Genomic DNA, 12,559 nt, shown 5'->3' on the forward strand with positions numbered 1-12,559 from the left:
GGTAATCTGCTCAACAGACACTTCCATTACCGCTGTTAACCTTTCCTGCCGTCAAAGGAGTCTATAAATACAGGCCATCCTGTGCGGTCTGTCAGCTGACAGCTCGCTGCTATATCACCACGGGCGCCTTGGATTTGATGACTGATAGGTGGCTGTGAATCACACACCGTCCAATCGAAAAATGGACCGGCTGCAACATCTGGGCAAGACAAAGGTTGAATAGGTATATGAGCTCCCAGTCCCACACCTGTGTGAAAGAGAGATGGGTAACTAGGCCCTCGAGGAATTGGACCCCCCCCCCTCCATGCCCTCAGTCGTTATGGTGACAATAAGGTACAGGCTATTTGAATGTCTGCAGGGAGATTGTTGCCGTAGCGAAATCGAATGAATAACAAATCCTCCAGGTGATAAACCCATCGTAGGCTCATCTTTCATAGAGGGGAGCTGGCTAGCACTGTGTGTGTGTGTGTTAGCTCAGCAGTGTATAATGCTGTGAAATACAAGGCCAAGCTTTCTTTTGAATGGGGGGGAAGTCAGATGGCCCAACTAAAGACACAGCTGTTCAACCACAGAACAGAACACCCAACAACCTTACACCCTCTCTGTGCTTTCTTCCCCTCCCCTCTCTCACACACACAGGTACTTAATTTGCATCTCCTTTCCATGTTCCCAGTTAATAAATGAGCTGTGTAACATTCCAGATGTTTCAACTTTCACCACTCCCCGAGTCAGGGATGGAGGGATGAAAGGAGGGATGGCAGGGAGGGAGAGAGAGATAGAGAGTGAGAGAAAAAGGGAGGTTGGGGAGGGCACTTGTCTCCTGCTTTGTTTGCTGGGGTGCCAACATGTCGTCGTCCCCTCCTCCCTGGGTCTCCCAGTGACAAGCTAACCAGATCATCAGGCTCCTATCTGACCTGACAGTCAGAAGCAGGAGGTGTGGGGTGCATGTGTGTTACCAGTGTCTCCTGGTGTCGCTACCTGACACCTTCTTAAGGCTGAGATTAATAACCAGCGTTAACTGCAAGCCCAGCTATTCTCTCCTACTCTCTCCCTCACACACACACACACACAACTATACTCACACTACACCTGCTTTCATTAGGAGACCCCCCCCCAGACACACTAGTGTATCACAGTTGTGTTTAAGGGTCCTAATTTGATTCATAACAATGATGGCCTTGGCGCTTTCTCAGTTGACTGAGGAATTAAAACTATTTAGGTCATCTAACCTCCAATTCCCAGTCAAGTGGGGGCCCATGCAAATGAGATGCAAATACTGCACACACACACACACACACACACATATAAGAAATGGCTAACTGAAAAACTAGTTAACATTAGCTCTTGGCATTCCAAACTGCCTTTGGGGAAGGTGGGGGGGAGGTGTATGCAAATGATATGCAAATATCCACGCAGAGCTTAACTTCCTGATAGAGGCGGTCCCTCAGCCAACCAGGGGCCTGCCTCAGCAGACAGACAGGAGATGTGAACACACACACACACACTACCATCCCGAGAACAGGGTTTCCCACAGCACTTTTCAGTTAAGGCGGACGCCAAAGCAACACACGCCTGCCGCCTTAACTACGTAAAAAAAATGAAAATAAACATAGATATCTATTTTTTTTTATAGCGATATCCGCCTTTTTCTCCCTTCCATTCCAAACCATGACCAACTCCAGTGTCCCTTCTCTGCAGAACTCATTAGTCTATCGCACAAAGTAGCCCCCCCCGCCGGTGTGCTGGTGTCTAAACAGGTCAGAGTCTCTCCTCGTAAGCAGAGGAGAGACACTAACGTAACGGTGAACCAGAGACAAAACCACAGACACACGACCACAGACATAAACACATCCTATATAATCCAGACCGCAATCACACTCCTCAGATGAAACCACAGGGGGTAAGTGTTTGTATGCACATGCAGTGTGTGTGTATGTATCTGTATCCATCAAACCCCTGTGCTCTTTAGCAGGCTGGGAAGGTGTGTGTGTGAAGGTGTTGAAGTGCATCTAGTGAGACTTGGTGGGTTTTACATTCTGACTGGAGAAGAGGGAGGGGGGAGGGGGGGTTACGAGGGTCCAGCCTGCCCAGCCTGACTGGAGCGCTAAGCTGAAGCACACGTTCAGCACGGTGCTGACCACCGCTGAACCCATGACAGGCTTAGGGACCACCTGGACCAGCTGGCAGTGCCTCCTCATATTACATGCCTGGAGGACGCCATGGGGTCTAATCCCCTTTCTGTACCGCACAACCTTCATTAGAACCACATTCTAACGCTCTCTCACACACACACACACACACACACATACTGAAGCGCGGACACACACACGCAAACCAACGCACGCGCGCACACACAGTCATACCGAAAGGCAGGGTACTGGGAAGTCAGTTCAGAGGGGTAGGGTATGTTTTTTCAGAAATGCTGTCAAGCAAACTAGAGCAGAACTGCTTATCACAGAGCTGAAAACTGCCTGATCCCTTATCAGACCTGATGGAATAATGTAAGGGAAGGGTAAATACACACACACACACAGATAAAATAGCATTACATTGAGGTGATTGGGTAACAACAGCACCATGAGGTCCATCACTGTTAACAGATGTTCTGAACTCATTTACTCTCCCAGATAAAAGGTTTGCACTGCTCTTTATATGGAAATAGGGACAAGAACAATTCCAGCAAATATCACTAATAGGAATCTAAACTGCAACCAGACAATCAGCTCCTGTCATAACTTCCTCACCTCAAAATAGAGGGAAAGGGGGATGAGGGAGGGAAGGTGGGAAAGGGGTGCACAGAAAGAGAGAGAGAGAGAGAGAGAGAGAGACAGATAGAGATACACACACAGACACACAGTGATAAACACAGTGAGTCCAGAGTAGGGGGTGGTGAAGGGGGGTGGGTTTGCTTTTTGACCCAGAGAGAGTGGCCAGATATGGGGCTACCTGCTGGGACTGTCTGCCCCCAACGGGGCTGTCTGGAGCCCCATCACCAGGCAGGGTTGGGCTAGGGGACAGGCCTGGGGGGGGGGGGCAGACCTGGGAGGGGCAGGCAGGTAGGACTGCACGCACCAACACACTGATGGCTGAAGGGCTCTCAAGTCCCCGTGTGGAGAGACAGGCTCAGCAGGGAGCCTCACCCCCCCTAATTCACCCCGTCTCCTCTCCTCTCTCTACCCCCTCTCTGCTCCTCTCCTCTCTCTATCCCCTCTATTCTCCTCTCTCTACCCCCTCTTCTCCTCTCCTCTCTCTACCCCCTCTCTTCTCCTCCACTCTCTCTATCCCCTCCTCTCTCTACCCCCTCTTTGCTCCTCTCCTCTCTCTACCCCCTCTCTGCTCCTCTCCTCTCTCTACCCCCTCTCTTCTCCTCTCCTCTCTCTATCCCCTCCTCTCTCTACCCCCTCTCTGCTCCACTCCTCTCTCTATCCCCCCTCTTCTTCTCTCCTCTCTTTATCCCCTCCTCTCTCTATCCCCTCTCTGCTCCTCTCCTCCCTCTACCCCCTCTCCTCTCCTCCCTCTACCCCCCTCTCCTCTCCTCTCTCTAACCCCTCTCCTCTCCTCTCCTCTCCTCTCCTCTCCTCTCCTCTCCTCTCCCTCTCCTCTCTCTACCCCCTCTCCTCTCCTCTCTCTATCCCCTCTCTGCTCCTCTCCTCCCTCTAACCCCTCTCCTCTCCTCTCTATACCCCCTCTCCTATCCTCTCTCTAACCCCCCTCCTCTCCTCTCTCTACCCCCTCTCCTCTCCTCTCTCTAACCCCTCTCCTCTCCTCTCTCTACCCCCTCTCCTCTCCTCTCTCTAACCCCTCTCCTCTCCTCTCTCTACCCCCTCTCCTCTCCTCTCCTCTCTCTACCCCCTCTCCTCTCCTCTCTCTAACCCCTCTCCTCTCCTCTCTCTAACCCCTCTCTTCTCCTCTCCTCTCTCTACCCCCTCTCTTCTCTTCTCCTTTCTCTATCTTAATCTGCCACCATCTCCTTGAGTCCTTGCTCCACTCCCAGTCCACTATCCTACTTTGAACTATAAACAAAAATATTTTTGCCTACATATCTGATGAACCAACCAGCCCCTTATATAAGGCCTATACGTTTCTGTGTGTGTGTGTGTATGCGCGTGTATGTGTTGCTGTGGGCGCTAACGACAGCTGGAGTCAAAATGACAGGAGGCATCAACACAGAGAGGTCGAAGGTCAACAAGCTGACTTTCCTCTTCCTTCTGGCCCCCCTTCCTTCCATGTGTGTGTGTGTGTGTGTGTATGTTTGTGTGTGTGCGTGTGTCTGAAATAAAATAAAAGTAAAAACTCATGACATTATACTCAAAACTTCATCAGCCGCTTCGTGGACGATACAGGGTTGCATGTGGAAGGACGAGAGCCTAGACATGCAGAACTAATCCGTAAGTAGCCTGTTGTCCTCCTGGGTCATCCCTCGCTCCCTCTCTCCAGCTCTCCAGCAGGTGGTCTGAGGAATGTGCCACAGCTCTCATTAAACACTGATGGCTTCACTCTCAGGGGGGTTATCTTCCAAAACAAGACGCCACATGCCGCAAACAGAAAACGAAAAAAATGTTTTCAAAAAATAAGTGCCATCGAAAGCAGCCTTGGGAGAAAAAAAAACAACGCTCTTCTACCCTGTAATGCCCTCTATCATGCTTTGATTTGTGTACTCTCTCTCCACACAAACTCAGATGAACTTAAACCTAAGAACTATTATTTCCGCCTCTCTAGGCCGATAGTGGTCTCTGGTGCAGAGAGCAGCATAATTACAATGATAGAGTTCAGAACTTGGTCCTGTCGTATCTCTTCATGAATGACTCCCCTTCCCTCCCTGGTCCTCCCAGCAAGGCCGCCGTGCTAAGTGCTCTTGTGAACGACTGCTTCCCGCGCTCGGCTGCCAGCGACATTCATATGACTTTTGTTCTCCCGGACAATAAGAAAAGAAAAAGGGGGGACAGAAAAAGTAGCAGGAGGGATTGAAAAGGCTGATTGAAACTGTAGTTATTGGGTCGCTGTTTGTTGTTGCCGAAGGCCTTGTGGAGACGTTGGGTTGGCTTCTAAACATGCCGACCTCCGGGACTCTGGCTGGTTAGCATCTGCGATGAAGGACAGGGAATTGTGACTGGAGGAGAACATAGGTGTCCATATTGAACCATGTTGCCACCAGTGAAAGGGTACAGAGAGAATAAGCTGTAAGCAGGAGGGAGACAGGCCGAGAGAGAGAGAGAGACAGAGAGAGAGAGAGAGAGAGAGAGAGAGAGAGAGAGAGAGAGAGAGAGAGAGAGGTTGAGAAAGACAGGGTACAGCCAATGGCTGTTTATCGATCTAAGTTTTTCTCTCGTGAGCTTGTTTGAAGACATCTTTCAAGGCCCAGTACTGCTCCAATACGAAGAACACAATTGACCAAGAACGCCAAAAATGCCTGGATGTGTTCTCGATGCACCCTTTTTAATCAAGGATGCATGGGTTGACTTGGTCAGCGGGTACACATATGATTTCCCAGAAGTCACTGCTTTGCATTCTTCGCCCCTTGCAATCTTGCAAGACTATTCACATGTTGAAAGTTATTCTCGAGAACACAAGGACATTCTTCATTCAGCGTCCTTTGGATTGATGAACGGACAATTATTTGATTGTTACGTCTATTGCAACTGTTACTTCCTAGCCAGTCAGCCAGTCCGACAGTCAGACAGTCAGCCCTCATTCAGCCCTACCATAGCTTCAATGCAGAATGTTAAGGAGAAAAAAGATTCAATGGAAGTATGAAAACAGACCTCAAACCCTCAATTTTCTCTGTGATCCTATTTACTCCGAATGTGGGGTATGTGCTAGACAACGTTGAGACCTCTGTCCCCTGCCCTACCTCCATACTGAGATGCCCGTGTGTGTGTGTGTGTGTGTGTCCAAGTGTCAAGTCTTCCACTACTGTAGGTCCTAGTCCTACACTCCTGGCTGACATGTCTCGCTCTCTCGCTCTCTCGCTCTCTCTGCTTCAACTCTCCCCGTAACGCTCCATCCCCACGCTCTCCATTCTGTCCCCCCCTCTCTCTCTCTCTCTCTCTCTCTCTCTCTCTCTCTCTGCCCTTACTATCGACAGAGCAAGTAGGACTATGGAGCTGGAAACATCAACACTTGCATGTCCACACACACGCAGAAATAGATATAGCATCAGTATGTGTCGGCTGCTAGCGCTGAACACACACAAACCAGCGGCGCTTGCAGACGCATCGCCCTGCTCTCCAGTGGGCGGGGCAGGGATTGGAGCAGGCTCAGTCCTCATTGGCTGCGGCACCAACGCGCGTAATTTTGCGTAGCCACCATTCAGCCACTCTGGGCAGAGCCAAGGGCTGTGTTTTATGAATGAGTGTGTTGTGTATGCAAGGTGTATTTGACACAATGAAAATACTACTACCTCTGTTACCAAACACACACACACACACACTCAGTCTGTGTGCTCGCAATACACAATCCAGAGCCAGATGAATCACACTTGTCACATAACCACGGTTATGAAGAAAAACAACAACCGCCCAAAAAAACAATGGTTTATCTCTCGTTTCATTCGACTCGTGAGACTCGTCCATGTGATTCGCAGCCCGGCCTCAAACTGGCTGCAACACACAGCAGTCGGAGCCGGTAAACCAGGAGACAACCTGTGTACCTGATAAGCAGTGATTAGTGACAGAAACACAGGACCTCAGCGTCTCTCTCTCTCTCTCCACATCCTTCAACAACCTCCACGAGGGCGGGCGGGGTGTGTGACAGCTCCCTGTTTACCAGCTCTAATCTCTGCCTAACCGTTATGGAAATCCTAACAGCATTGTGCTGCTTCAACTGGGAGGCAGTAATAGCTCCCATTTCCACTCTATGAAGTCTGCAGCCGGGCCAAACACCACCAACTGCCAAGCCAAGCGAGTGCTGAGGAAGGACAACAGTGCCCCCTATGGGCAGACGGCCATAAAAGGCGTGAAGAAGACTGTGGCAGGGGAGTAGGGATTTAAGGGCAGTCACAACAGGTAATGTGTTCATTCAACAGTTTCGTGGAGGAAGCAGTTTTAACTGTATGGTTCTAGTGTGGTACGGATGCTGAGAGGATGAGATTTGTAGGGTTTTTTCAAGCTTCATCGGAATCCTTTGTTTGGTTCACTAGAAAAACACAGCATGCCCACACAAACTACTGCATGTATTGTAGTCATAAGACAAGTGTAAATAAAAGAATACATTATAAACCCCCATTTGGAAACGCAGTCTCTTTTGTAAACAAGCCTTCCCACAAATCTAGTATGACATCATGCTTTCTTGGGGAGCAGTTAAAATCATCAGCCCTGCAAATGTTGTGCTGGAGGACCAGAAACAGAACAAAGAGTGTGGATCTGTGGGATAACACCACCACCTACTGGGCGGTACAGGAACTGCACTCCGCAGTGGACCAGGTATGAGATCATAGAATACAGACAATACTGGATTCATTCCATGACCAGTAACTTTTTTATCACAACCATACACAAGCACACTGACGTTCACACAACACGCCAAACCAAACACCATTGTCTAAATGACTCCCACAAGAGTCCATTATGATGTTTTTCCTCCTGCTCATCACCACATGGACAAACATCTAAAGCTAAATAGCAGACGGTCAGTTGGCTGGCAGATTTCTGATGCCTAACCCTGCCTAACCAAACCTTGTTTAACCTAACCCTATCCTATCCTAGCACAACCTATCCTAACCTAACCTATGCTCTCCACAAGTGTGTTAGGCTTGGATTGCCAGGGTTCAGCAGGCTTTATCCCCCACTCTGAAGTAAGCTAAGCCCCTGGACCTAGCTAGGAGAAGAGATGGCCGGCTACAAGCCATTCTGGGCCATTCTCTGCTGTAATCTCCCTTGATTTGACCGTGACAGTCTCACCTTCCCTCAATCTCAGAAACTCATTGCCACCAGGCCAGACCAGCCCCCACATCCCACATCATACCCCCCGTCCCCCTTCCCCCCCCACACCCACCCTTGATCTGTCCATCAAAACGAGAGGCTGACCACCCCTGTAACCCCCCCACTCCCTTTCATCCTTTGATGAAGCTGGTGAAGTGTGTGAGTCGGGTTGAAGCTGGAAGGGTTGAGAGAGAGGGAGAGCTATGTGCAGAGGTGGTGGTGGTGTTGGGGGGGCTGTTTCAATGTGCAAGGGTGGTGAGGTAAGGGGGGAGAGGGATACATGGAGAGAGAGGGGGAAAAGTAGCAATGTCACACCCCGTTACCTACCATTGGCCATGGTGACAACAACATGATCACACAGAAGGGAGGGGGGGAATGCCAGGAAAGGGAGAGAGGGCGAGCAAGGGAGGAAGAGGGAGGGAGGGAGAGAGAGCGAGACAAGACATACACCACATAGCCTTGTGAGGGTATGGTTCACCTGGTCACACTGAAAACAGGAGTTGTGTGTAGTGTGTGTGCGTGTGTGCGTACGTGTGTGTGTAACCTTAGCATGGGCATGTTGTTTAACCTGAGAGCCCAAACCTTGCCTATGAAAACGAGGTTCTAGTCTGAGGGAGACTTGGTTTCAGTCAGACAGACACTCACTCAAATTACACTCTGCTCCAAAACACAAAACCTAGGCAACAGCGGTGTAAACAGTGCACTAACCACCATAACATGCACACACACACACACACACACACACGACCAACAATGATAATAAGAATAGGGTAATGACGTCCTCCTAACTCAGGCTGAGGTAGAAGAGAGAAATGTGTGTGTGTGGGTTGAGGGGAGGTGTGTGATAATATTCATAAACTGAATGCCGTGCTGTAATCATATGGATTAAAAAAAATATATACATATATTTGACGTGGGATAATTATGCTCTGCTTTTTCTTTAATGTCTCACACATAAGGTTATACATACTTAATGAGACAATTAGAGTCAGTGGAGACTAATTAGGCCAGAGGCGGGACTTTCCTACCGAACAACAGGGGAATCATGAGGTCACTCAACACAACGTGCGTGTGTGTGTGTACGGGTTTGTGTGAGTGTGTGTGTGTTTGTGTGAAAAAACGAAAGAAACGATCATCCATACGTAAGCCGGTTGCATGTGTGTATCTGAGCGTCTGTGTGCGTTTGTGTGCACAAGTCCAGTCAGGCACCTGCACCTGTCTCTGTCTCTAATGGAAGGTTCCACATCACCAAGACCAGGACAATTAGAGCACATTTCACAGAACGGCTTCACATGGGGTGAGGGTGGGGGAGTGAGAGTGTGAGGGGAGGAGAGAGGGAAATGTGCATGTTTGAAGTATGTGATTAATGTCCCTTTGCAGCTGTGTGGAAATCCCCCCCTACCTCAGTAGGAGTTATGCCTGGGGGTTAATATGCACAGCGCAGCCAACACACTCTCTCCACACACACACACACACACGCACAATCGTTTCATGCACTAAGATAAGCCTGCAGCAGCCACTCTTCTGATAAAACCCCAAATACATTTGCAAATGCACAGTCTTCGTCTTCGGTTCTTGACATGCACAGAAACACACACACACTCTCCCGCATACACCTTCCCTCACCTAACAGGCTTCTGAGTCACATGATGGCCAACATTCAAATAGCATTGTTAAACGAGGAGAGGAAAGGTCAACAGTCCACACAGCCTACTGCTAACACTGGGTATTAAATAAGGCAAGACTGCCCCCTTGTGGTGGAATGGGTCTAAACCTCTTCCCACCATTAAAGGAGATAGCAACATGCAACGCCATTCTCAAAGTCTAATAATAACTCTGAGAAAGTCTAATAATAACTCTGAGAAAGCCCCATGGCCACATCCACACCACGGACTCCATGACCACGATGGGTAACTTGAATTCACACAGCATGTCATTCCGCCCTGCATAACCATTACAGCTGCCATTTACTCGAACACCCCCCTCCCCCTCCCCACCCCAACTGACAGCTCAGCTGCACCAGGCATCCTAAATCAAATGCACCTCATCCAGACATCCCATAGCCGTAGCGCTAGCAGAGCAGCGTCTTACCTGTGATTTTGTATCCGCTGGCGGCCAGCTGCCCTGCCATGTACTCTCCGTCTGAGTTGTTATGAGAGCAGCCCCAGGTCCTCATCCAGATTTTCTGAGTGCCAGGGATCACACTACAGCAGACAGGACCAGCGTTAGACCAACCACATCACCACACACATTACATTTACATGTATTCATTTAGCAGACGCTCTTATCTAGAGTGACTTGAGTAAATACAGGGAAGAAGGGTGAAGTTCCTTTCCCAAGGACACAATGTCATTTGGCACGGCCGGGAATCGAACCAACAACCTTCTGATTAATAGCCAAACTCCCTGACCGCTCAGCCGTCTGCCACACATTATTAGTTCATACACAAACACACAGCACTAGCTCAAACACATTTACAGTTCATCAGGCTGACAATTCCAGTCAGGGGCGTAGGTGGCATAAAAGGGTGAATTTTCCCACCCACTTATTCAAAAACTGCTGATCTGTCCCCCTTCACTTTCTATGAAGAAAATGTACGCTATTGTCCTCAGGTAATGGTCGGTCCCAGATTCAAGTAGGAAATAAAAATGTTGTATGTTAACTTAGAGCATGGAATATAGTAGGGGTGTATTTGAACACTGCTGTCAATGATGGTGTCTAGCTTAATACATTTTCCTCCTTCTAATAATAATCTTGTCAGGGTCGGTAATAAAGAATTGTGTCTAGGAGAGTAGTTTCAAAGCTTTCACACTCAAAGTTGTAGAAACTCAAACTCAAAATTCCATTTACCTGTACTCGTAGGCCAATTGCCTTATTATATGTCATATATGAAGAAAACCCATTTCCTCTATAGCTATGACTTCATCAATTATCTGGACAAATGCAGTTCTCCAAGTGTCCACTGGATGGATGCAATACTATACAATTACTTCTGTCACATTGGAGGAAATTGCCACGAAACTGTATATGCTTTTTTGCTCCCGTTTCTCTGCTGAATCTGCTAAATCTGAGCCATGACACGATGTTTTTACATAACAGTTACTACTATAAGTAGGCTATTGATGCTTAGTGCTTTTTGCACGGTGGGGCAGTCAGTGGCTAGCTACCTGTCTGCTTGTAGCTCTTCTACAGGGTCTTGGTGGTTCCTCTTTCTGGCCCTGGGAATGACACTCTTCCTAGCGAACTGACGGTCCTGAGGAGTGAGGTCCTCCAGTGACACCATGTCCTCGATGTCGTCGATCTGGGAGCCGCAGGCGGACGGCATGTTCTAGAGAGAAGGCAGACAGATTATCTGTGTTTCTACTGTCTTGGTTCATGAGAAACATTTATTTCACGTCTTTGTTAGGTGGTTGTCCTCACAAACGACATATTCACCGTTGTGTTCATAATTATCTGTTTATCTTATTGAAATATGTAATATTAGCCAATGTTTACTTTTATTGTCATTTCTACAAACTAAAAACAACACATTCCCGCCGCTCTTCTGTCACGCGCACACTTGCTGTAACATAACTAATGATCTAGCTAGAAGTGAAATTTAGCTATCTAATTCACAATACATGGAACGTTAATCTTTAAGTAAGTAGCAGATTGTCAGTTAGCTACGCTAGCTAAGTGGTATAATCGGATGTGTTTTTAAAAAAAAGGCATAGACGTTTGTGTTGAGGACATTTGTACACTTTTGAATTCGTTTGATAGAAAACATGAAGAAATAACTAGCCATGATGCAAAGCTATCAAACTTACACTTTGCCAATGAAGGTAATAACGACAATCAATTAAAGTCAGCTTGCACTCTCTGCTGCCCCACGTGTGCCTATTGTGGAGTTATACCACGTGGGTCAAAGCTCTAAAACTCCTTGCAGGTATAGTAAATAGTGCTTACCTTATTTGTAGACAAATTGTTCGTAAACGCTGACGTTTGTTGTTAAACACTTCGTTTTCTACCTCTCAAGCCAGCTAGATACTGTTGTTTTGACTAACAGTCCGCCATGCTGAAAAACCTCTGAACTCTGAGTAAAACGGAGTGACACGAGGGACAAAATTCAAATTGCGTCGACAGGATAAACTCAAAGGTCATATAAGGCAAACCGCTAAGAAATCAAGATTATTCCATATGATTATAACACATGTTAATGTTGTCTCATCTAAAACATGTCGCCATATAGTCAAAAAATTATAATTTGAAAACAAGGAGAATGTTAACTACATGTGAATAGGAAACTACTGTCTTAAGTGTGTACTCCATGAGTCAAGCCAAGCACAGAAAAAGTAAAGAGTAAAATGTGTTGTTTTATAAAATATTGCTTTATTATGCTTTTGGTGAATTTCAAACAAAGTAGAAAACATGTCTTCAATGTCAAAATCTAACAAGAGAAAATGCTTGGGTACTTTTATAATTTATATAAAATTGTTTCATTCATCATACATGCCTAAAATGCTGTATAGCATTCAAACATACAAAATACATCTAATCCGATCATTTATTTCTACATACAATAAATGCTAAAAATCCTTAAACTCACTTTTTTTGATCAGTTGAGAAACAAACAGGAAACAACCGCAAGGAAACAGGAAGCT

At 47.4% G+C, this 12,559-nt stretch overlaps 1 protein-coding gene across 1 annotated transcript in view; it reads right to left on the reverse strand.

Moving 5' to 3' along the window:
• The window catches only part of cdkal1 (CDK5 regulatory subunit associated protein 1-like 1), a 141,004-nt gene extending 129,017 nt beyond the window's left edge, over positions 1-11,987 (reverse strand). Inside the window, exons 1-3 of the mRNA XM_047039871.1 lie at positions 11,865-11,987; positions 11,087-11,247; positions 10,011-10,123 (exon numbers count right to left, since the gene is read on the reverse strand). Coding sequence (XP_046895827.1) covers positions 10,011-10,123; positions 11,087-11,244 — 271 coding nt within the window. The 5' untranslated portion in view covers positions 11,245-11,247; positions 11,865-11,987. The remainder of the gene's footprint in view (positions 1-10,010; positions 10,124-11,086; positions 11,248-11,864) is intronic.
• Positions 11,988-12,559: the final 572 nt, after the last annotated feature.

The sequence above is a fragment of the Hypomesus transpacificus genome, chromosome 2, assembly GCF_021917145.1.
Source record: "Hypomesus transpacificus isolate Combined female chromosome 2, fHypTra1, whole genome shotgun sequence".
In the NCBI taxonomy this organism is placed as follows: domain Eukaryota; kingdom Metazoa; phylum Chordata; class Actinopteri; order Osmeriformes; family Osmeridae; genus Hypomesus; species Hypomesus transpacificus.